Here is a 27,540-nt window from a genome sequence, read left to right on the forward strand (position 1 = left end):
ATTCTCCATTTGCTTCCATACACCTATTAAGATGCTTTTTCCGCTTCTCAAAACAGCTTTTTTGAACTCACCAATATTGATGTACTTTAGTACTTCTGCAATTTTGTTTAAATTAAATTTATTTATTTTTATTTTAGATTCAGGGGGTACACAAGTATTCATTACATGGATATATTGTGTAATGATGGGGATTGAGTCTCAGATGGCCCAGTCCTCAGAAAGTGAACACTGAGCCTCGTAGGTAGTTTCTGAACCCTAACCATCTCTTTTCTCACCCCTTATTGGTTGTCCCCAGTGTCTATTATTTCCATCTTTATGACTGCCTAGCATATGAGTGAGAAGATGTGGTGTTTGTTTTTTTGTTGCTGAATCATTTTACATAAGATAAAGATCTCCAACTCCATCCATGTTGCTGCAAATGACATGATTTCATGATTTTTTTATGGCCTCAGATAAGAAACTTTAAACAGAAAAATACAAGCAAGAAAACAACACAAGTTTAAAGAATAAATGCTACAAAGAAAATAAAACAAATTAAATTAAATTCAAACAGTATAGAGAATAACTGAGGATAGTAGCAAAATTCATTTAACCAGGAGGGTTAGGAGAGATTTTTTTCAAAGAAGTGACATTGGAACTACACACTAAATGACTCCTAGGAGGCAGATTTATAAAGATTCAGGTGAAGGGCCTCCCAGGCTGAAGAAAGAACTACGTCAAGAGCCCATTGTGGGGACACAGTGAATTCCAGTGTGATGGGAAGAGTGAACACAGGAGAGAGTGAAACAAAATAAATTCAGAAGAATAGACAGATTCCAGTTCCTACAGGGCCTTATATAGGAGCAAGTTTGGATATTATTCTAAGAGGCATCAGAGCCATGAGACAAATGTCAACAGTTCAACAGGGGAGTAGCATACTCTGACTTACACTCTGAAAAGCTCACTCTGATAGATATTTGGAGATGAACTATGGGGGATCAAAGTGGATGCTGCTGCGATCTCTAGCTAAAAGATAAAGGAGGCTTGGACTAGGGTGGAAGCAGTGGAGACAAGACATGGGTGAACTTGTGACTCATTTTGGGGGGAAAGCCAACAAGACTCTCTGATGTAACAGATGTTGGGGATGAAAGAGTGAAATCAAAGATGATTTCTACATCTTATGACCTGAAAAACTGGGTAGATGGATGGATCCTTAACTGAGATTGGGGGGAAAAAAATCCATGGTTCTCTGTTTCAAGACTCTGGATCTCAGGAGAGATTTGTACTACAATAGTTCAGCTCTATGATGAGTTAACTGGGCTTCTATAAACAAGCCTGGAAGTTTAACCAATGCTTACAACATTTTTATAAGAAAGAAATAACTAAAAATCCACACAATATCTTGCAAATGAATTTATAAAGCAGAAAGCACAGACTTTTTTTTTTTAATGTTGTTTTAAACTCTAGTCTTGACCACTGACCCTTTGATTGAGGCTCTTTCCTGAGCACAGAGCTTAGTAATTAACCCCTTGGTTTAACCCAAATGCAATAACCAGGATTTGGATTTGGGTTTTATTTTTCTTGTTGTTATAACTCCAAGGAAAAAGTTAGTTGTATGTGTGTGTGGTCGGGGGAGAGTGTGGTTAAGAATAGTTTCAGTGAGTGGAAGAGCTGAAACAGATGCTTTTGCTTAGTAGCCTACGGAATAAAGAAGCAGAGGCAGAGAAAAATTAGACCCAGGAAGAAGGCTCCCCTGCGTCTGCTGCTGGAAGAAAGGTGACACGTGGGTTATTCTGTGCAAAGCAAAGACTAGAGATCTTTGTGTCTTCTAAAGGGGAGGCGGGACTTAACATATACCTGGGTACCAGAAGATCTATTAGAGAAGCAGTTTAATTAGAAAAAGGGGTTTAAAAAGGATACCTTCAGATATTCTTATCTCAAGCATTCTAAATCTCTGGAAATAAATGGGAGCAGGAATTAAGAGTTAAGGTTTTGCTAACAATGAATAATCATAAAAGGCTTTTTATCCCTGCAGGGGTTTAAATGTTTGGCCCCTCCAAAACTCACTTTGAAACTTAGTTACTATTGCAATAGTATTGAGATGTGGAACCTTTAAGAGACAATCAGGCCATAAAGGCTCTGTCTTCATATAAAAAGGTCAGTTGGGGTTGAGGGGAGTGACTTTTGCCTTCTTTTTTGCCCTTCTGCTTTCCACCTTGAATCAAAAGAGCCCTTGCTGGGTATAGATGCCTTGATTTTGGACTTCCCAGCATCCAGAACTGTGAGAGAATAAATTTCTGTCTTTTATAAATTACTCACTTTCAGGCATTCTGTTACAGCAGCACAAACAGCCTTGCCATCCAAAACAGGGATTTAGGAGACTGAAACTCAGACTTGAGCAGAAATTGGGCTATCTGGATCCTGATGCCCATGTATTTTGTAAAATGCAAAATGTTTAAATGCAAAAAGCTAGTTACCTGACTAATTCTTGGATTATTAGAAGTGTAGTTAAGCACAAAAGCCCAGTTTTCCCACACATTCTCCCAGATCAAGAATTTACAGGGTCTTGTTTCTATGGAAGTACATTCGTACTAGCCTCTGCATCCAGCGAATATCTACCTCCTTAGGTATTCTGAGGGCTGCTTTCTGTTTGAACTCTGATCTCTCTACCACTTTCCCAGCATCTTACTGCTCAAAGGGTCAGACCCTTCAACACCACCTCCAGTCATGTGAAAGAAGTAATAAATCACCTTGCTAATCAGTTGCTATGCTTCAGACATTTCCATAGTTTTGTTACATGAAATTATTAACTTCATACCAAGACAGGTAACTTTTTTCCCAAGATATTTCCTTGAATACAGTTCCACTTGTGTTTTTTGAAGGAGGGAATACTTTCACAGTTATAAATGACTATGCTTGGTGCCCCACTGCCAACAATATGCCCTTGGCAGAATTGATAAAACCTGATCCTTCCATCTGAAAACACTCTCTTCTGCTTCCTACCAATTCTCTCAAAAAGTATGTGCTTCCCAAAATATCTGGTCTCAGTGAGCACACACTCCTCCAGTTCCAAGAAAACACCCCACTAACATAAATGATGATGATGGTGATGATGATGTGCTCTATTAAATATTTAGTGAATACCAGACAATTTGCTAAATTTCTGACATGCCTTGTCTTGTTAGCATCTTAATTAGGAAATCCATTTTACCATGTTGATTTGACACAATAAAACACTAATTTATAGCTTGTGGTCTGCAAAAAAATTTATCACCTGGTAGCAGGGCCACAGCAAACTACCGATGACCCAAAACAATTTTTACTTTTTCTGATAATGCCCAGGGCTTACTCTTATTAAAAATTGCTTTCAGTGTAGGCACTGAGCTAGAAGTTTCCCTCTGAACCCACAAAATTTAGATCAGTTATTTCAGGTAGATATATCAGTAGGCTTACCCTGTCAGGCAAAGGTAACATCATTCTCCCACCCCCAAATCCTACAAGTTTCAGTGGTATGTAAGATTATTTCTCACTCATGCCACATATCCATCACCTGTCAGTTGTCATACTGCTCCATGTCATCTTTATTTTGGGACCCCAGCTAAAGAAGAAGCCCTGGCCTGGAACATTGCCAGTTTTTGTGTAGAGAGAAAAGAGAACGAGGTGCAATTTTACAAAAGCTCTTCAAGCTTCTATTCTGAAATGGCACATGTCATGTCCACTCAACATTTCATTAGCCAAACCTGATGTCAGCGGGATCAAGAAGGTAGCAGGCATTTTGAACAATACAACAGTGGAACGGTGTTGGTGGTGGGAGGGGAAGGAGCAACACAAGTCAGGCATAGAACACTGGCATAGAGATGAATTGAATATTACTGTTATTTTATTTATTATCATTACTTCAATGAACAATAAGTCTTAGTGTCTGAGCTTGCCAGCTGACGTTAACGTGGCCAGTGCTGCCACTTTCCTTACAGATTTATTGTGAGACTCAAAAAGTGTGACATATATAAGAGAAGTTTGAAAAATTCAGACCACTGTGCAAGTGAAAGGTATTATCATTTAATGCAAACTTTAGAACTTTTCATACCTGACAGATGGCATAATGTATATAATATCACATTGTTCTTTATCCTCTGAAATAAGCTTTTTACTACAAGAAGAAAAAGTTTATGAGACTCTATCTGTATAAACTCCAAATTCAAGAAGTAAGATCATGAGTCGGACCCCTATAGCTATATTTTCCTCAGACACTATTTCTAATTTAAACAAATGTACCAAAAACTACTTATGACGAACACATTAAAAATGCCATCACAAAGGGAAAAAAACCTCAGCGGACCAGATTCATAAAACACTAAAATCCCACTAAAGCAGTTTTCAAAACGGAAAGTGCTCCTGCTTGAGCTGGATGAGGCGAAATGAAACAACCTCCTGTGAATCTTATCATGGCTGACAAAAGGTCTTATTATCTTCTATTGATTGGCTAGGAGTTCCGATATCTTCTCTGTGGCAGTTTCTACAACAATCTCTAAAGAGCAGGAGTCCTTAATACACCCTATCTCTGCTACTACCCTAGGAAGTTAAGAAAATTGAAAGCCTTTTGTGCTTCTTTTTCCACTGAGAGCCTGAATAGGCTTTTCAAGATGGCTTGGACAATGCATGTAATATTTTGTTTTAATTTGCAAGCCACTCTTGTTCATAGTGACTTTTACAATATGGGTCATTTTCATTCCATTTACTCAGGGTAAAAATAACTTGCCTGAAGCAGTTCATAAGTATCTAGTTTTCTCTTTTCTGTGGCAAGACAATGAACCCAGCCTCTAAGAGTCTCTGGTACCCAGAGGGTCCTTGGCTACCTCTAAGTTTGTCGATCAGATCACCTCAGAGGGCAACTCTTTGGAGAGAGCTAGAAAAATGGCCATGAACTAAATTTAAACATAAAAGAATAGGACAGACTTTATTTGTCTTGTTTTGTTTTATTTCCCCACCCTCACCCTCTTGCTGTTGCTACTACTCTATTTGGTTCAGGTAAAGGGCAAAGATCATCTGGCTTCAAGGAAGGCAAATCCCTCCCAAGCTCTGAGAAATGAACAAAATTAGCCCAAACCACTGATGGTCATCTAATCTCTTTTTCTCAAACATTGTTATAGGAGTGCATGTACAGCGAGCAGGGAGGCCTGAAAAAAGACAGGGAAAGCCTTCTGCATGTGGCAATGATGGTGGTAGGGACAGGGTAGGGAGAAGACCTTGTAGAAAGAACTTTCTTTGATCATAAAATGACTCCTAAAATGAAAAGGAGGTAGGAGGTGCAAGGGTTGGAAGACTACCCATCGGGGACCATGCTCACCATTTGGGTGACAGGCTTAATAGAAGCCCAAATCTCACTATTATGCAATATACCCATGTAACACACCTGCACATGTACCTCTTGAATCTAAGTTAATAAAAAATAAAACTGTACTGACAAAAAAAAGGAAAAATCAAAGACAGAACCTCACACAGAAAAGGTTTTTAGCCCTGCCCCTTCCTCCTTTCCTTGCTTTGAAAGCCAGTGAGGATACCATGGTTGGAGCTATGGCAGTTTGCAATCACAGAAACGTTAAGTCCGAAACTCAAATTTCAAATGCCAAAGATGGCAGAATGGAATGAGACAAAGACAGATCTCTAAATGTTGGAATTTGCTCTACTTGGTTCTCAGTGCCTACCATCCAGATGACTAGTATCTGACTTCCACTTTAACCCCTGTGCTCTATTCTTACATACTAGGAGGGCTCCAGTGTTTAGTCATTTCTCCTTAGGTGCCATCATCCTCTCCATGAACATGACTCCAGGAGTTTGTGTTAAGTCTTCATGCTAATGAAGAAATAACTAAAACCCACGTATATCACCATGACTCAAGGAGAGCACCGTAATGAAAAGTGACCAAGGCCAGGCTGGCACACTGAGCTAAGCAGGAGCACATCCAAGAAAACAGTGATTCAGACCCAAAATTACTCAACATAATCAATAAATTAAAGCCTCATACAGAATGAGCAGGTTAATATCACAGATGGCTCCTCATGGAGCTAATCCTATGTAATAAAAATGGTATCAATGAGGAGAGATTCAGAATCCCAAACAATATGAGCACCAGCAATTTTCTGCCAGGTCTCAACAGACAACAGGGCCAGGAATCATGGTTGTACTGATTCCAATGGGCAACTCAAAGGCCTGCCAGTGGTGTAATTAGAATTCAAATTGTTTTTGAGGTTCCTTCCATCATTTTATAAATGTTCAGAGTCTATCCCTATACATAGGGAAAGGTAAAAAGGTAAACTTTTAGACTATTACCTGGTTTGTAGAATTTTTCCAAGGTGAATAGAGGGAAATTAACATCTTTAATTTTTTAAAAAACTTTAATTTTCCAATAGAAAATAGCATAAGGTAAGATCTAAAAATATATATATTTATGTAAAAGATTTAAATTAATAATCCCCTTCCCCAAAATTAGCAAATAACTAAGATGATATTAAATATCACCTTAATGAAATTAAATAAAAAGGTTCAAAACCAATGGGGCAGCTTCTATCTCCCAAGTGGTAGATCTCCCTAATCAAGTCCAAATACATAAAGCAAACAAAAAGAAAGTGAAAAAAAGGAGAAGAAAAAAATAATTAGAACATATTGCTAATGAGAACCACGGTAGTAATGAAGAAAGTCATCCAGAAGAAATGAAAAAAACAGATGCTACCTACAAGGTACTGATCACTAATGGTAATTAAATACATTCTCTTAGCAACTAGAGTTCTTTAGTCAAAGCCAAAAAGTGAATCAGAGGTTAGCAATATACAGTTGTCCTTGGGTATATGCAGGAGATTTGTCCTAGAGCCCCTGTTTATCCCCAAATTCACACATACTCAACTCCCACAATCCGCCCTACAGAACCCACTCTATAGAAAAAATCAGCCCTCCATATAAATAAGTTTTGCTGACTGTGAATACCATATTTTCAATCTGCATCTGGTTCAAAAACTCCATGTATAAGTGGAACCACGCAATTCTAACCTGTGTTGTTCAAGGGTCAACTGTAAAATAGCAGAATGGAAAGAAATTTACTATTACTATCATCAGTTAATATCATTTTTACTTTGAGAACACCCGATCCATTTAAGAACCAAATCACTTACAAGAGAGTGACCAGGATTTTGCAGCTTTTATTCAAGACAACTACCTTCCTGATCAAGAGATCACCATGGTGCAATATATTATTAGTGAAGATGGCAAGAATAATTGGAATGACTGGAACCAGGACAAACAGAAAAACAACGCAGCCATCACTTTGCCCAGAACTTCTGCAGACTGATGAAAAGAAGCCATGGTGCACCTTAGGAATGAATGAACTCAGATATTAGGTACTATACATATAGACCAGGTCAGAACTAACTCCCACTCTTCTGGCATGCAGAGTAATAGGAGTGTGCAATGCTCACCACTAGCAGGTTGGAGTGCTGAGCTTAGAAAGAGGTGCTCACATAAGATGGAGGAGTTGTTCCTCCGAGATGAACAGGTGTCCATGTCTTGAAGTTACAACTCCCTCGATCACTGTGGCTTTTAGTGGAGCTTAGGAATTGGCAATGCATTAGCCAATCTTTAAGAAACCCAACTAAAAAAAAAATCTGACTTTGGCAGGTAAAGGAGATGGCAACTGGGGGGAAAAAAAAGCTAATGTCAAAGTGTCATTTGAAAAAATATATAACTTTTAACATGTATCATTTAATATATAACATCATATAGCATTTCATCGAACATGGAAATGACAATATCCTCCAATTAGAAAAGAAAATATGATGTGCTTATGGTTATTCCAGTGATTATTATGTATAGTTAGAACAAAATATGATACATCTCTGTTGCTTTTATTTCTTTGCTGTATTTCATAACTACCTTCACAGGTCCTGTTTTCTCATGCTACCTAGTAGCATGGATAAACCAGGAGAACAGAACACTGTAGGTAAATGATATGACTTCTTATAGGCTCCTGAAGCGCCAGAGCCAAGTGATCGCTTTCACTCTTTAACTACACCTACTAGCAAAACATTTCGCAGTCAGTCTCTCACAAATGATTTCATTAAATAGCTTGCTTACCTTCACAGTAGGCAGAGTCTCCCTGGACAGAGATGTAACCACTCTTGCACTCGCAGGTAGCTTTTGTATTCCAGTTTTTGCACTCTGAGTTTTCACCACATTTAGGTCCTTCTGCACAAAAGTTATGACCTAGAAGAAGCAAATAAAATTATACATCAGAAAAGGAAAAAATTAATGACCCTCAAATAATAAAGTATAAAACATATTTTATTATATATCACTGCAAAGGAAAAGATATTTTGACAAAATGTAGGGATAGGCTGAATAAAAGGTAGGAGAATAAGGATAGGAAACTTTGGGCTGTCTTAAGATTAAAAGTCTTCTTTTTCCCCCGTCATACTCAAATTTGCTAAGACTATTCCTGCCTGAAGGTTTTTATCCATACTGATCCTGAATCCTCTTCTTACTACCGTTTTAACATTACTACATTTTTTATAACTGATTTCTTGTAAAATTTATAATACATGGAAAAGTGCATATAAAATTAATATATGTGAGTATATAAAATAAAATAATATAGCCATATCATTAGTACTCTTTGATTATACTTCCCCAATGAATCTCCCTTCCAGCCACTAGAGATAATAACTATCCTCAATCTTGGGGTAATCACTCCCTTGCATATTTTTATAGCCTTACTATATATTTGTGCTTATTCCTAAACAATATATCATTTAGTGCTGCCAATTTTGAACATCACATAAATGAAATTGTACTGTACATATTTTCTATGCTTTTTTGTGTTCACCCATGTAAATGCCTGTAGCTATAGTTCAATCATTCATTTGTTGATGTTTTATAATATTTCACAGTATGAATATTCCACAGTTCATTTTATTCAATGTGCAGACATACTTCATTTTATTGTGCTACACTTTACTGTACTTCACGTATATCACATTTTTTACAACTTGAAGGCTTGTGGCAATCGTATATTGGGCATCTATTGGCATAATACTTCTAACAGCATGCATTCAGTTTGTGTCTATGTGCCATGTTGTAATAATTCTCACAATATTTCCAACTTTTTCATTATTATATCTGTTGTGATCTTTGATGTTACTATTATAATTGTTTGGGGGTGCCATGAACCATGTCTATATAAGACAGCAGATGTAATCAATAAATGTGTGTGTTCTGACTTTTCCATCAACCAGCTATTCTCTTGTCCCCATCTTTTGGCCTCCCTATTTCCTGAGACACAACAATATTAAAATTAGGCCAATTAAGAACCATACCATAGGCTGGACGTGGTGGCTCATGACTATAATCCCAGTACATTGGGAGGCCAAGGTAAGAGGATTGTCTGAGCTCAGGGGTTCAAGACCAGCCTGGGTAACTTGATGAGACCTTGTCTCTACAATAAATCAAAAATTAAGTCCAGTGTGGTAGGGCATGCCTATAGTTCCAGCGACTTGGAAGGCTGAGGTGAAAGGATCACCTGAGCCCAGCAGGTTGAGGCTGTGGTGGTTGTGAGTGTGCACTACAGCCTAGGCAACAGAGTGAGACTCTGACTCAAGAAAAAAGGACTCCCTACCATGATCTCTATGTGTTCAAATCAAGGAAAAAGTCACACATCTCTTACTCGCTGTCAAAAGCTAGCCATGATTAAGCTTAGTGAGGAGGACATGTCCAAAGCTGAGCTAGGACAGAAACCAGGCCTCTTGTGCCTAACAGTCAAGTGGTAAATGCAAAGGAAAAGTTCTTAAGGGGAATTAAAAGTGCTACTCCAGTGAACACATGAATGATAAACAGCAAAATAGCCTTATTGCTGATATGAGAAAGTTCTGGTGGTTTGGAGAGAAGATCAAGCCAGCCACAACATTCCCTTCAGCCAAAGCCTAATCCAGAGTAACGCTCTAACTCTCTTTAATTCTATGAAGGCTCAGAAAGGTGAGAAAACTGCAGAAGAAAAGTTGGAAGTTGAGATTTAAGAAAAGAAACCACAATAGAGCAAGGTGAAGCTCCATAGAAGCAGCAGCAAGTTATTCAGAATATCTATCTAAGATCATTGATAAAGTGCCTACACTAAACAACAGATTTCCAATGTAGATGAAAAAGCCTTCTCTTGGAAAAGGATGCCATCTAGGACTTTCATAGCTAGAAAGGAAAAGTCAATGCCTGATTTCACGGCTTCAAAGGACAGGCCGACTCTCTTGTTAGGGGCTAATGCATAATGCAGCTGGTGACTTGAAGTTGAAGCCAGTGCTTATTTACTATTCCAGAAACCCCTAAAGTTCTTACGAATTATGCTAAATCTACTCTGCCTGTGCTCTATAAATGGAACAAGACCTGGATGACAGCACATATGTATACAGCATGTTTAACTGAATATTTTAAGCCCACTGTTGAGACCTACTCCTCAGAAAAAAATGTCTTTCAAAATATTATTGCTCATTGGCAATGCACCTAGTCACCCACAAGTTCTGGTGGAGATACACAAAAAGATTAATGTTGTTTTCATGGTTGCTAACACAACATCCATTCTTCAGCCCATGGATCAAGGAATAACTTCAATTTTCAGGTTTTCTTATTTCAGAAGTACATTTGTAAGGCTATTGTTGCCATACACAGTGATTCCTCAGCTATATCTGGGCAAAGTAAATTGAAAACTTCTGAAAAAGATTCACCATTCTAGATATCATTTAAAACATTTGTGATTCATGAAAGGAGGACAAAATATCAATATTAACAGGAGTTTGGAAAAAATTGATTCCAACTCTCACATATGCCTTTGAGGGATTCAAGACACCAGTGAAAGAAGTAACTGAAGATGTGGTAAAAACAGCAAGAGAACTAAAATTAGAGATGAATCCTGAAAATTTGACCAAAAGGCTGCAATTTCATGATAAAACTTGAACAAATAAAATAAAAATAAAGATAAATAAGGAGTTGTTTCTTACAGATGAGCAAAGAAAGTGATTACTCATGATGGAAACTACTCAGGGTAAAGATTCTGTCAACATTGTTGAAATGACAACAAAAGATTTACAGTATTACATAAACTTAGTTGGCAAAGCAGCAGGAGGGTTTAAGAGGATCAACTCTAATTTTGAAAGACTTTCTACTGTGGTTACAATGCTATCAAACAACATCACATGCAACAGAGAAATTTTCCATGCAAGGAGGAGTCCAACCATGTGTCATACTTTATTGTCTGATTTTAAGAAATTGCCACAGCCATCTCAACCTTCAGCAACCACCACCCTGATCAGACAGCAGCTGTCAACACTGAGGCAAGATTGTTAACATATTTTAGCCATAAATATTTTTTAATTAAGGTATATACACCTTTTTACAGATGATACTATTGCATACTTACCAGACAACTTAAAAGTAAACATATCTGTTATATGCACTAGAAAACCAAAAGATCTCATTCACTTTATTGTGGTATTTCCTTTATTGCCATGGTCTGGAACCAAACCTGCAACATCTCTGAGGTATGCCTGTACCATGTATGGACATTTGAGCTATTTGTGGAGTTTGAATTATAAACAACGCTGCTAGTAACAGTCTTAAACATTCTTCCTGGGCATATTTTTTTAGTCATATGTTTGACATTTTCTTTGCTTAACATTTCTTCTTGAAATTCTGCCATTTTTTCCAACATAATTATTTTTCTCTGTAATATACCCTTTAGAAGTTTCTTTACTGAGTATCTTTTGATAGTGACTATGCTCAATTTTAAGTTGTCTAAGTGTATCTTTAGACTATCCTTGTACTTGAAAAATAATTTTGTTTTAGAGCATGAGAGTAAGCCACCCAGGTAGAATAAATTCTAACCCTAAGCTTTGAGGAATGTAAACTTTTCTCCTCCAGACCTCCATCTAGTCAAGACTGACAGTCACATCTTTTTTCAGAGTGGATTTTTCCTACTTTACCCATGGAGAGATTCGCCTCCAAGGTTCTTGATGTATGCATCTCATACCAGCCCTAGGCTGTTTCGTGTCTGCTTACACAGTGTCCTTTGGAAGCCAGATTCTAAACCACCAGAGACTAAAAATTACACTCAGGGTAAATGCCAACTCCACTGCAATGGAATCACCCCTTTTTCAACATTTCTGGTTTCTGATTTTTTTTTTGGCCCCTACACTACTGCCATCTCCACCAAATGTCCAAAAAAAAACTTTATTTATATATTATGCAGCATTTGAGGTGAACTAGGAGGAATAGATAATATCTACCACAAAAGTTGTAAGGTTCAAATATGATAAAAGTATATGAAGGTGCTTTATCATCTTTAAATCAGCATATTTTACTGAAACTTATGCTACATCACATATTATGATCTCATAGAAAATAATGGATCTAGAAGTCAGGATATCTAATTTACAATTAGGTGTCTGCAGCTAATAAACAGCATGAATCATTTTGTCTATCTAGGTATGCATGCTGGGAATGGATGAAATCAGTGATTTTTCAAATTGTATTCCTCAGTGTCCTAGGCATGGATGAGTTGTTATATAGGGTTCAAGTACTCTGTCCTTGATTCAAATAGAATAATTATGCTTTTATAGTTTTGACATAATGATCATTAGAATGACAGTTTCTGGCTTAAAAAATATGGAAATCACTACACTAGATAAATCTCAAATTAACTTCCTTCAGTGATGACATTCTAGAACTATTTTCTTTGTAATAAAATTTTAAACCAATGATATTTAGGCTATGCTTACTCCAAAAAAGAATAACTGTTATTAAATAATAACAATTAAAATTCATGCACCTATAATAAACCTGGCATACTAGATGTTTTAAATGAGAATAATAATATTATGTACCTTAATCATATGTTGCTGAGATATTTAAATAGGCTAATTCATGTATAAGTCCCCTACATACAAATGAGTTTCATTCTGAGAGCATGTTCGCAAGTCCAACTTGTTTGTAAGTGCAACAAAGTTAGCCTAGGTACCCAACTAACACAATTGGCTATATAGTACTGTACTGTAATAGGTCTATAATACTTTTCACACAAATAATACATAAAACAAAAAATAAAAAAATTTCAATTTTACAGTACAGCATGTGACAATGCATGCCAGACACGTGAACTAACTTATGTGATTGGACATGCAAATGTATGTTTGCATCTTTGAAAGTTCACAACTTAAATGCTCATGTGTAGGCGACTTACTGTAAAGGACTTGAAACCCAGTTTCTGATACATACTAAAGAGGTCATTAATTGGTGGCTGCTATCATGAAGGTAATAATGATTACAGTGATGATACTTTTGACAATGATGACTAAAGGTCACAACAACTTAGCAATGCTGTTACCTCCAATTTCATGAGAAGAAAAAGGAAGTTCAAACTCACAAACACAGCTGAGAAGTGAAGATGCCAGGGTTCTAGTGTAGGTCTAGCTAACTCCAATGACCATGTACTTCTCACTACGTCACACTTTGTCTCAGATAGCAAAACCTAGCAATAAAAAGTGAAAGACGTAGCCACTGCTTGGGACGCTAGAGAGTAGATGCATAGCCTTAGGTAAACTTAGTATTACATCTAGCCTCACTACTTATGACCTGTAAACATGATTGCCCCAATCAAAATCAGAACAGGAGTTTAACATGCTAGAAATCTGAAAACTCTGACAGTTGAGAACACATCTACAAGACCTAGAAAGGCTTACAATAAACATTACAACTAACAGTACTTGATGTTTTTGCTACCAAAGAGGTAATTTTAGGCATCACAGCTCTCTTTCCCAAAGGAAGCACCTGAACTTCAATCTCCATGTAAGGACTGATCGATACATAAATTGTCTTGTTTCCCCTCATTATAATGCTTGACTCAATGTCATATGTGCAAGCTTTATCACAAATTTCCTTTGTCTATGTTTCTTTTCTCCTTCTTCCAAAAGACTTCAACTGTCCTTTTTTACCCCCCGGCTTCCATTTGACAGCCTAGGACTGACTGAGGCCAAAATTATTAATCACTGTGCTCCTCCACTGTCCTTCCCAAGGGCAAAAATTTCTGGGCCTTCTAGAGTCCAAAGGATGAAGACGATATCCTTTTGCATCTTGTATATCCAAATTATATTATTACTATTATTCCCATCTTTCAAATTGGAAAAAGGTGTCTGGGACATTACTTATCCAAGGTAATGCAGATATATATATATATATATATTTTTTTTTTTTTTTTTCCTGACAGGTAATTCCAAATCTTAACAAAAAAGCCTAATTTTAATCACTACAGTTTTTTTTAAGTCAAGGTCTATATCTGATTCGTCTATTTCAACCAAAAGTTTCCCACACAGGGATAGTTGTATCGACACCTGGCTTACAGATGGATGGACAAATTGACAAGCAGAGATAGTGTAAAGATGTTAATGAATGAATGAAGAGAAGGATGAATCTGTAGGGACATGAGATGTCCTCCCTTAACCAACTGAAAGGAAATTTTGACTTGTTTATCAGTCACTATATTTCTTCCTTTAAACATTTTATTGAGGTATATATAATTTATATAGCATAAAATTCACCTATTATAAGTATACAGCTTGATGGTTTTTTTGGTAAATTGACACAGTTACGCAGTCCTCCGTCTCAATCTAGCCTTAGAGCACCAACATCACCCCAGCTGGTCGCCATCATCCTTAAAATCCCACCTTGGGGTGCCAACTCATAAACGCTCTATTACTTCTCCATATTTTAGAATCCTTCTAAAGGTTTTGTTTTCCTTGTGTGTCTAAATAGGATGACATTTAAGATATACATCTTCCTTTCCTTCCTTTCCTTCCTTTCCTTTGCTACCCACTGCCTCTCTCAAATATTCCGGCCTGATTTCGGTACATTTTGTTTGTTTGTTTGTTCAGCTGACTATCAAGATGGCCTGATGCAAGAGACTCCTGAGAGTCATCCCCTTTCTTAAATATCAGTTTATTCTTTTTTAAATAAAATTAGAAGCTATGACCAGATTTTAGAACATAGGCACATATACACACAGAGACAAATAAGTAAGTAAATAAACTGCCCACCATTCCAGTTCTTTTACTTTATTATTTTCAATTAGTGATTCTAAAGTCTTTGAAATTATTCTCTAATTGGAAGCACACCGTGATGTCTTTTAACTAGCACTAACCCAAATACAGATAACACCTTAATTATTAAAACTGTTATTTATCAAGTTCTTCCAATATGCCAGGCATAGTGCTAAGCATGTTACATACATTACTTCGTTAAACAGGCACAACAATCCGAAACATTACTATTATTCCCATCTTTCAAATTAGAAAAATATGTCTGCTACTTTACTTATCAGGTAACGCACACAGTAAGTGACAGAGTCTGATTTGCCTCTGAAGTACTTGTCAGGACTATTAAGAAAATAATTGTTCTGAGTTTCAAATACCTGGAGGCATAAACAACTACTAAGGATTATCGTATGACAGAGTTTGTGGATCGCAACCCTACTATGTCCTGTAGAATTGTTTAAATTGTCCCATTTCAGACTGAGCTGCAGGTTCTGCCAATCTGTTCTTAGCAGAGATTAAAGTTGGGCTAATAATTGTACCTGATCATTTCTAGTCTCTGGTTAGAAGCAATCATGAGTGCTCCCAGTACCTGATCAGAGAACAGAAAATGACACTGACTGTCCATCGTGCCCTCTTCTACATATGTTTTTACAGCCCACCAGCATTCCATTTGGATGCCCCCACAGGCATTCACAACTCATCCAGTTAGAACTGAACTCTTGGTCTTATCTCCCAAATCTGTGCTCCTCAGGCTCTCCAGATCCATCTGTAGCATTTTTATTCACACAAACCAGTAAACTGGGAGTCATCCTTGCCCTTGCTCCTCAAATACCACTCCCTCCCATTTCCATCAATTTTACTTCATAAATGTCTTTTAAATCTCTTTATCCTCCACTCCACAGCAATGATTAGAAAAACTCATCTTACTCCAAACTATTATCATCTCTCAAATGAACATCACCTCATTTGCCTCTCTGCCCTCCCTCTTGCCTGTCTCAAATCCATTTTCCAAACAAAGGGAGTCTTTAAAACATAGATTGGGTCGCATTACTTTACCCTTTAAAAATTTTCCAAGAGCTTTCCATTTTACTTAAGAACAAGACAAAAATCCATAACTTTGACTTGAGACAACAAACAATGGTCCCCCTCTCTCCCTATCATACCCTCCGACCACATCAGTCTTTCTTTTCATTCCTCTAATGTTCTAAACTCTTTTCTCATTCAGGGTCTTTGCAATCTTGTTCCATCAACAATTACTACACATGCCTTCTGGAATAAGCCCTCTCAGTCTTCAAGTCCCAAACTAAATATAATCTATGTATAGAGATGGGAAGGGGGGATTGAGAGATGTTGGTCGAAGGGATGAAGTTTCAGTTAAGCAAGATGAATTGGTTCTGGAGATTATACAACATGGTGGCTATAGTTGACAACAATGCATTATATACTGAAAAATAGCTAAGAAAGTAGATCTTCAATGTTCTCACCACATACACACAAAAGGTGTGGGGTGATGAATAAGTTAATTACACAGATTTAATCACTTTACCATACACACACACACAAAAATATATATCTCACATTGTAGACCATAAATACATATAATTTTAATCATTTAATACATATAATTTTAATCACTTTACCATATACACACACACACACACCTCACATTGTAGATCATAGATACATATAATTTTTATTTGTCAACTACACCTTCATGAAGCTGGAAAAATTTTAAAGAATATATATTCACACACACACACACACACACACACATACACACACACACACACACACACACACGTGTGTATATATATTCAAAGAAGCCTTCCTTGTTCCTCAAATCTAATTTTAGCCCTATTGTTCTCTCACATACCACCCTAATCTTTTCAATCACAGCAGTTGTGGGGTTTATTTCTATGTTTAGTTGGTAAATTTCTGTCTCCCCACTGGAAGCTCACTTCTACAAAACAGAAGACCATGAAAGTCTGTCCACCTTGTGCTTAAGATAATATCCAGCACATTAGAGGCATTCAATTAATATTTGTTAAGTTAATGACTAAATCCTGAAAGTCCCTCAAAATCAGAGTTTAATAAATGTTTTAAAGATGAATAAACTGACTCTCAAAGAGGTTAACTATTTTCCTTGCAGTTCTACATCTAGTAGGTTACAAGAGAAATAGAGATTTAAACCCAAATATGATTCCCAGTCTCTCTTCACCCCCTGACATGACTGCCCAGTCATGTTTTAATCATCAAGGGAAATTCAAAGATTGTTGACCCTGGCCTGAGGTGACCGGTGCCCCATTAGCATTTTCTAGTTCATGAAATGATTGAAATCTTTTCAAAGAAACAAACCTTGTTTCTTTCTCCAGGAAATATTCCATTATTACTTATTGCTTCAGACTCAAAGTCAGAAGAAAAAGAACTTGTCACACAATGTAGTACACCCATGGATGAGATACCAAACAAGTAAGACCCACTTAGAGCTCATACTTAAGTTATGAAAATGAGCAGATGCTCAGAGGAAGGCACATAATCTGCTGAAATGAGGCTTCAGATTTTACTCAGATGAGCTTTTTAATTTTAGCTCCTATCAGAACTGCCATTCACTCATTTAACAAATATTTACCTAGCCATGTGCCCAGGCACTGTACCAGGCAACAGGGGCATAGCAAAGAATACTGTAAACACCAAAACCATGTCCTCACTCATCTTATACTCTAGCAGGGATTACTGACTTTAAAAATTGGATTACAAGGGGATATTATGGTGGAGTGTAGCAAGGTGCTCCAGGGATGTTTCTTTAGATAGAAATGTGTTAGGACAGAGAAGTGTCCTAACACAAGGTATTTAAAAGGTTAGAAAGATGAATGAGGTTGGCTGGACAAAGAATATGAGTTCCAAACACAAGGAGCAGCACATATCCATGACATGTACAAGGAAATTAATGAGGAAACTTAAGTGTTAGGGGCACACTTTTGCCTCTGGTAGCAATCAGTCTAAAATCTGGACTCCCCCTAGTGGTCTTTTTTCTAGAGTTCTGTTGTTAGTGAAAGACCAATGACACTGGTAAAAAGGATTCACTTTCTTTAAATCTACTGGCCTAATCTGCATATAATATGCCCTGCCTTAATAATAGGGTCTCCTACAATGCCACTATCCAAATACCACTTTATACTCTTTGTAATTATGACAAAACCATTCACTCATTTTGCTTCATCTTTGGCTATGCAGCCAATGATAGACCCGTAATTCTTATGATGAACTCCTACAACTTCTTTCACAACGAGGAATGAAAGGACAGTACCCCAGGACAAGACTTGGGTAGTTAAAGTTTCACACAATATAGAGTAGCATTGCGTGCCCTTAATCTTCCTCTCCTGACCCCTAGCATGTCAGGCAGGTTACTTTAGAAATGATGTTTCTGGACAATCTGAAAATGTACTCCAGATTCCTCTGTCCTAACTCAAATCTCAGAAAGTCAGTACTTCTCACATACACTCCTGTTTGTCCAATCTTGAAAGTCAAATAAGATACAATGGGATACTGATAGTATATTCCATATGCCTCAAAGGTATGGGTTCAGCTCCACCCATGAACTGGATAAGAGGGATATGGTCCAAAGATCCTTTATGAGAACTGAATGCCCTTATGTACTCCACAACCAACAAATATACCACAGGAGAGACCTGGGTCCTCAAGAATGAAAATATTTCTTCAGCTTTTTGTGGAAGAGACTTAGGCCTTCAGGACAGACCTGTTTGAGACTGAGCTCCCAACTCTCATAGAGTCTAGCTTAGAAAGCAACTGGTTCCTTTTACAATAGTCAACATTTAAGAGATTTGTGTCTGAAGCAGCTTAGCTTAGTTTCAGGTCTTCTCTCTGGGGCAATGTGCCTCCTGTTGGAAGCTTCCTAGCCCCTAATTCACTGAAGTACTTCCAGAGCCATGGAATTTGTGTACTGCCTGGGACTGTCCTGAGACTCTTCCTTCAAATTCCCTCTGTTCCCAGTCTCAACAATTGAACTCAAAATCCTGTCTTTCCAGTTCACTTTAGCCCGGGGTTGCAGGGAATTTTATCAGATACCATCTATCAATGTCAAAGGATCTGGCCCATTTGCAAACTGCCAGTTCCTTCCTCCATTTTGGCACTAGCTTATACTCTCATTAAGTTCCTTTATTCCAGGTCTCTTTTCACCTCAAGTATGCTGAAATCCTCTCTCTAAAACCTTTTCAATTATAAATTTGCCTAAAATGATAAGGAAGATTTAGTGGAAAAATTATTTGTTGTTAAGACTCTTTGGGAGTGTTTAATTGAAGGGCATAAAATCTTAAACAGTACAAATAATCTCAACTAATTTCAGTCCAGACCAGATGACAAGGCAAGTGAGCATGAATTAAAATTACAGATAAACACATTTGGAACAGATGTCAGAAAGAACTTTTTCCCCTACTCTGAAAGTCATAAACATGCAGCAAAACCCTCCAAAGTCATTGGCGACATTGAAGATCTAATTAGAGCTGATTATGAGGGAAATAAAACCCTGAGGAGTATGTCGAGAATTTGGTGATGGATAAAATGATAGGTGTGTTTTACTGGAGTGGTCCTGAGAATGCAATGGTCAAAATGATTGACTTTTTTCCCCTTTAACTGAGAACATTGGAAATTCATAAGCAATCTTTTTTCTGTTGTCTACCTTCATGCTTTTATTGCTTCTTCCTAGGCAAGAGCAGAGATGTCACTCCAGTGCCCACTCCCTTTCTCCACCTAATGGCCGCACACTTCAAGTGGGCAGGCTCCTGCTATAGCCATTACTTCTAGGTAGTGAGTGAGAAGGGTAAACAAATTTCATGCTGCCAGCACAAACTGTCCTGAGGCTTCAGAGAAAAGCTGTAGCTGTGATTAGAGTTATTCTGGGTGGTGCTGCTGATGACTGAGACCTCAAGCCCCAGCAAATGCAAAGTGGTATCTCTCTGCCAGTGTTTATCACCTTGATTCCTTTTTCATGTTTCTTCCCTAACTGTTCTGTATTTTTCCCCCAGGGGTATCTCGGCTGCTCCAATAGTTCTGTGGATTTAACCACCTGTTCAGTTGTTTACTTTCATTCTTCTGTGAAGGGGAAGGAAATTAACAACAGCATTTGGCATGACCCAAGATTTGAAGAGGAGAGGCAAGGTATCAGAGCCCCTAAGTTGAATATAGTTCTGTTGATAAGAAGACACCATAAGTCAGTCAGAGCCTACTATTCTTTTTTTTTTTGAGTTAGAGTCTCACTCTGTCTCCCAGACTGGAGTGCAGTGGCCGCTCCCGGCCACCACAGCCTCGACCTGCTGAGCTCCGGCGATCCTTCCACCTCAGCCTTCCAAGTAGCCGGAACTACAGGCGCGCGCTACCACGCCCGGCTGATTTTTTGATTTATTGTAGAGATGAGGTCTCGCCAAGTTGCCCAGGCGGGTCTCGAACCCGCGGGCTCATGCAATCCACTCACCTCAGCCTCTCAAAGTGCTGGGATTACAGGCTGAGCCACTGAGCCCGGCTGAGCCTACTATTCTTAACTCCAAGGTCTTAAGTTTAGTTCCTACGAAGAGAAAAGCTCAGTGTAAAGTAAATCTGTGCCTTTCATCTTGACTAATCGATGAAGGGGGTGAGGGCGACAGTAGCCATAAAAGAAAATTGGTAAGACTCAGTTAAGAAAAACTAACTTCATAATCAAGCTAATAGGTTATAATTTGAGGATATATATTATAATTTAGGCTATAATTTGAGGAAATAAATTATAACCTAAGTTATAATTTGAGGAAACAAATTATAACTTAGCAAAATGGATTTTATTTCATACACAAAATACATGCAAGCCTATCATCTGGTGTTAAAAATAACATCATTCACAGTCATTGATATGACAATGACAGAAACATTTTATGTGGTAGGAACCTATCTTCTCCCCTACTTTCTCTTTTACATCTAAAGAATCATTCATAAAGTGTAATCGTTAAAATAAATGTTATTTTAAGAAAGATTGGAAAGCCCTGTAGATATTATATAATTAGCCAATTGGGGTAAGAAAGCAAAAACTACTCTATGGCAGTTTTCTCAAATTCCCATTCTAAGCCTCCCACATAGGGTGACTCATCAGAGTCCTAATGAAAACAAATCTCGGAAAACTTCAAATCCCCCAGGCAAGCATGAGAAAGGTTTTGACTTCTGAGGAAGGAGACTCTCATGGGATAATTTCCTTCAGATTAATGACCTGATAGTCACAGTAAGAGAGAGATGATAAAGATGCTAATTGAGCACCTTCCATGAAGGTATTGAAAGGCCAAATCTACTTTGGTTTCTGTAACCAATAATACGAGAGGGGTAGAAGCCATACAATGCTATCATACCACAGTGCTCATCTCTGAAATATACATTCCGGTTCACCTGAGTCCCACCTCTCTACTTACTTGCTATCTTCTGTGGACAATCTTAGTCCACAAAGCAGATGATGCAACCCTTCCATATGTGGGGTAAAAATTACTTTACAAAGAAATGACATGTTTCTTACTTTTTCATCACTTTCCATTTTACAGAGAGATGAAAGGAGAGGGAACAAGAACTGAATAGGTTGCTTTGGAAGAAGTTCACTAAACATCCCGAGTCTTGTCAGAATAGTAATTGTCCAACTCCCTCCTTCTCTTTCAAAGCTCCACTCAGAAAACTTGAATGCAAAGGAAAAGGTAAGAAACAAATGGAAGTTAAAGGGGGAAAGTACTTCTCACAAAATTGTGACAGGCAACGATTCTGTTACCTCTAAAGATGCTCTGGAGAAATAAATTGGAAGCAAGAGATATGAAGTAAAAATCACAGAGAGCATGGTTCAAGACAATGAACTTTTGAGCTCATCTAATTGATTTTTGTTAATCTTCATTTAAATTGTAGAGTTTCGTGAAAAAGAGATATCCACTGCCCACGGAAATATGTCTTTTATTTTCCAATTATCTGATGTACAGAGCAGCCCACGCACGTGAAAAAGTGGACTGAACATTCTGAAATTCTCTCCACTGGGAGTCAAGAAGAAAGGAGGTAGTAATGACAATAGATGGTGCTGGAAAGGGCCTTAGTTAACAATAATGCTTATTTCATTTCAATGTCTGGATTCTGAAGTGGAAGTAGCGTAGAAGAAATTCACACAGTTAATTCACCCCACTCCCCACGAAAAGCCCCTCCTTACTATCTCTTCTCAAGATATGCTCTAGTCCCTATCAAAATGTAGTTATCAAAGAGCAAAAAACAACTGTTTCACATATATACACATCTCAAAAAAAAAAAAAACTTGTTTCCAAATAAAAGAGCTGAAGGGCTCGTGGTTTCCTGGCTGAGACAGTAAAAGGTATGAAAAAGAAAGCCCTCAGTTTCACAGATTGACCCTGGCTAAGATCAAATCTATGAAGTCTTACTCCTGTCTTCCACTTTTCTCTCAAAGCTGAGTCAGGTTTGGTAAAAGCCACCAGCTTGCTAGCAATAGGCACCCCGTCAGAGTTTACTTGTCAACAAGATGTCACAACTCTCAACACCTTCACTGGTAAAGAAGGATGCGTCCCAGACAAGTGCTAACAGAAGCAGTGGCACCCGTTCTATTATAAATTGCGTCAGAGCACTGAAATCCCTCTTGCATTTCTGTGGCCTAATCAATGACTCTGCTCTAATGAAACCATAAATCAGAAAGGATTTACATAAACTGAGTCCCACTTGGCACCTCAACAAATAACAAATGATGGATTTTGCATTAAATTATAAGACCTACCTAACCACCCTATTGGTTACCAATAAATGTATCCCTCTGAAAATTCCACTCAATCCTTAGGAATTTCTAAAACATTCCAGCTGCAATATGCTTAGAGGAATGAAAACAGATAAACCAGGGTAGATATTCTGATTGCATGGTTAGCATGTCACTGATTCCAAGAGCCATTTTTGACTCTCAATGTTTTAAGTTTTCCTAAGAATTTTACCAAGCATAGCACTCTCATGACCAACCACAGAGAGTCTAAGATGAAAACATGCCTGGACAAAATATACAGCATTTCTTATATATCAGAAGGCGCTAAAGAAAGGGTCAACAGATAACAGGTTTTTATAAATAAAGTTTAATAGAACACAGTCACACCCATTCATATACCAATTATCTATGTTGCTTTTTTGCTAACAGCAGACTTGAGTAGTTATTACAGAAACCTCTGGTCTACAAAGCCAAAAATATTTACTTTGTGACCTTTTATAAAATTTTTTGCCAAACCATGTCTTAGAGAAAAGACTAAGAAAGTAATAGATAACTATGAAGTTATCTGAGCTAAATTACTATGCTGCTGGGGCCTCCTTAACTCTGGAAGCATAGAAGTTCAGCCAAAAAGGATGTAACTTACGGGATATCTGAGAATGTGAAATATTTGTGGTAGGTATAGTTTCAAAATAATAGCTATGAGTCTAACTGCATTTGTGTTTGAAGATTTTGAACAAATTCTAAGTCCCCCTAACCCATTTAATTCTTCCTGACTGAAAAGTTTCAGAGAGGAAATAACCCCTGAGCTTGATGTGAAGAAATAAAAATAAATTTAGGAGGCTGGGAAAGGAAGCAGGGAGGAGTAAAGAAAATTTGGTTAATGGGTACAAAAATACAGTTAGATAGAAAGAATAAGTTCTAGTATTTGAATAGTACAGTGGGGAAATTATAGTTAACAATATAGTTAATTAAATTATAGTTAACAATAACTCATTGCATATTTCAAAATAGCTAGAAGAGAGGAATTGTAATGTTCCTAACACAAAGAAAAGATAAATACTGCGATGATAGATATCCCAATTATCCTGACTTGATCCTTCATTACATATTATATTCATGTGTCAAAATATCAAATGTACCCCCAAAATATGCACAACTATTATGTATCAATTAAAAACTAAAGATAAACCAGGTGCAGTGGTTTATGCCTGCAATCCTAACATGTGGGAGGCTGAGGTGGGAGGACTGCCTGAGGCCAAGAGTTCAAGACCAGCCTGGGCAATACAGTGAGACCTTGTCACTACAAAAAAAAGGAAAAACACTAGCCAGTGTGTGATGCACACTTGTAGTCCTAGCTACTCAGGAGGAGGATCGCTTAAGCCCAGGAGTTCAAGGCTGCAGTGTGCTATGATCACACAACTACACTCTAGCCTGAAGAGTAGAGAGCAAGACTTTGTCTCTAAAAAATAACAATAATGGCAAATAAATAAAAATTTTTATAAAGAATAAAACTAAAAATGAAGTGAATTTTAGGAAGATGAAACAAAACAACTTCTGCCCAAGAATTAATTAGCAGTCAAGCGTTACTTATCTGACTCATTTACTTCCTTGCAGGAAGTAAAAATATTGTATTTAAATTCTAGGAGTAAAGATGCACCATAAGTCATTCTCTATTAGAACACAGGAACTGGTCCAAGCACAGGGCTGAAAAGAATGCTTCCCTATCCCACTCTTGAGGAAAATAGAATAATGATGGTTATTATTACAGGAACTATCATTAGCATTATTTTAAGAACTATCATTTATCGAACATTTGTCACATGCTAGGCACGATGCTAGGTGCTTACACATTATCCCTTTTTAATCTTCACAGCAGTCTTAGAAAGTAGATACTATTATTATCTTCACTTTGCAACTGAGGAGACTATGACTGAGAGAAGTGAAAAGACTTGCAAGTTTCTAAATCGCAGAGCATTTGGGGGCCCATGTTATTGTCATCACACTATTCATTAAACCCTCATGGCTCCCAAGGCCACCCCCAGCCTCATCCCAAGCAAGGCCCACCGCCAAGTCCACTTACCTCTACAGACACTGCAGCACTGATTCTCTGGAAGAATGTGATCCTTTTCTGAGCAATTCAAAGGAGGGCACATTTCTGTAATTTTTACTAAAACTCCACCCTGGAAGCCAAATATTAGGGAAACAAAAAGACGTTCATATTTTTAGTCAATGATACAAACGTATAATGCTTGTTGTCAATACTCTGCAGTGATAACAATGTACAATAACCAATACTTCCTGAAATTCCACTTATTACAATAATGTCACAAATTAAATTGATGAGACTCCTGGAAGAGAAGGCAAATTTCCCTTTTTACATCAAAAAGTCTCCATTTCAACAGTTTTTCTTTTAGTATGGAGCAGAAGGACACTAACAGTGATGCGCTGATAAAGGCTAAACCATTGACTCATTTGTAACACGTACTGATTTCTGTGGTGCAAATACTCCAATGATGGCTGATTTTGAGCTATCGACTGAAAGCAGAGTTGGGAAGTCACATATAATAAGTTTCTGTGTGCCAACTCCAGCTCTGTCCTGGATAACAGGTATTGGGAACCCAAAGACAGAGAAGACATCTTCTTTGCTCTAGATGAACTCACAGTTTGAATAAAGGGAGCAGGGAATAGTCTCTTAAACCGGTAACAAACGAATACAGTACCGTAAGTCCTAAAGACATGTGCTCTAATAAAGGTAATATAATGTGCCATGGGAGACTAATTCTGCTCAAGTGGGGAGCAATTATAATGATGCCACGTTTGAGGGAAATTGAATAATGAAATAAAGGAAGAGACTTTCCTGGCAGAGGAAACAGACAAGAGCCAAGACATGTCAGTATGAATGAACTGAAAGAGAGTCGGTTAGATAAGTACTAGATTTTCCCTAGATATACATTAAACCACTTACAATGAAATGTTAAGTGTTCAGAAGGTGAATCTTTATGACCTCATTTCATCTAAGGTCCTCTTTGTTGACATTACTAGCATCTGTATTTAGTTAAATGCTGTCTTTAAAGATTAGTCCGTTAATTACTATTTTTTAAAAAGGTTGGACAGTCCTTTATTTTAGCTAAAACACTTAGTACTCCATCACTCCCATTCTCGAGGCGATGTTTAAGTCAACCAAAGAGCAAGCTTTAGAAGGGGAATGTCATTTAAAACCAAAAGGTAGTTCTCAATGTAGCTAGAAGAATAACCAAGGGGCTTGCTGGAGAAGTGAGTTTTCCATTGCCAGGAGACTATCATTCCACTTCCCTAGTTTGGTAAGAACTCCCATTACATCAGGCACATTCATTCTTAAATAACCTAACATTCATAAACAAAACATTAAAGGTCAAATTTAAATTTTCAACTAGTCATCTTGTGAATTATTTGCACCATACCTTCCTATTCTCTCAGAATTTCCAACCCGAACAGTCCAGTGCTAAACTTCTTTGTCTTTGCTTCTCCTTTGCTCTTTATCCCCAGTCTTTCTCAAGGTGTCTCGTATTCTCCTCCTGACTACCTTAGAATTGGACCTCAGATCTGAGATACTGCTACTCACTCTCCATCCCCCTTGGCTGCTACATTCCATTCTCACTCCTCAATCCAGGTCATGCTGGGTAGCATCTAACCTCAAAAGGCAGTGTTCCTACCTGACATACCTTACTTTCTATGAGAAGGAACCAAACCAACTATTACAAATCAATAGAAGTTAGTAACCTTACTATCAGCAGCTACATGAGAAGAAAAACACAATGCTGAATTACTTACCCTTAATACCTCTAAGTCTATAAACATTCAATATTAATATAAATATTAATAAGCCACTGCTTCCCGCCATAATTAAGAGGTGCTGACACTGTGGAATTCCCTTCAACAGTTCTACATGCCACCCCCAAGTTTCTGACAGTTTTGCTGCTACCAGCTCACTTCTGTCACCCCCAAACGGTTTCCCAGGGGCGTTGGAACCATTGTGCCCATGCAGACAGTCAGAAGTTGCATGCAGTTTCTACAGTCCCCCATGCCCAAGTCCCTAAGCCAATGACTGAATGCTGTAGATGTTCTTTGCCTCAAGGAGGAGCAACCTCTAGAGCATGATTATGTTCCAGAACCCCTAGTGGGATCAGGGTACGTCTGATCTTTCATATAAAATCGTACCTTTGCTCAGTTTCTTCCCTGTCTCCATCTGGCATCACCACCCCCCCACTACCATCCCCCCACACACACACCCTTACTGGTTTTTCCTGGGAGCTTGTACTAAAACCCTTAACTCAAGATCTCTGTTTCTAGGAGAACCCACACTAAGACAATTAAGATGAATTTCATTCTTGCTGTCAAAAAGCAAACTGTTAGAACAGATTCTCTCTATGTGGTAAGGTTCTGGAGTGATTTCCATTTTCTTTTTTATACTTTTTTTTCTATAATCCGAATTTTATACCATAAGTGTATATTTGCTTTTGTTAAAAAAAAATTTTTAGCCGGGTTCATTGGCTCAGCCTGTAATCCCGCACCTTTGGGAGGCTGAGGTGAGTGGATTGCCTGAGCCTGCGGGTTCAAGACCCGCCTGGGCAGCGAGACCTCATCTCTACAGTAAATCAAAAAATCAGCCGGGCGTGGTAGCGCGTGCCTGTAATTCCGGCTACTTGGAAG

General features: G+C 37.9%; 1 protein-coding gene across 1 annotated transcript in view; it reads right to left on the reverse strand.

The window, feature by feature from the left end:
* The window catches only part of LOC103256219 (protein kinase C-binding protein NELL1-like), a 405,234-nt gene that overhangs the window by 281,975 nt on the left and 95,719 nt on the right, over window positions 1–27,540 (reverse strand). Inside the window, 2 exon segments of the mRNA XM_021710465.1 lie at window positions 8,104–8,232; window positions 24,932–25,031. Coding sequence (XP_021566140.1) covers window positions 8,104–8,232; window positions 24,932–25,031 — 229 coding nt within the window.

Source organism: Carlito syrichta, unplaced genomic scaffold (assembly GCF_000164805.1).
Source record: "Carlito syrichta isolate Samal-C Ts95f unplaced genomic scaffold, Tarsius_syrichta-2.0.1 Scaffold289079, whole genome shotgun sequence".
Taxonomy (NCBI): Eukaryota; Metazoa; Chordata; class Mammalia; order Primates; family Tarsiidae; genus Carlito; species Carlito syrichta.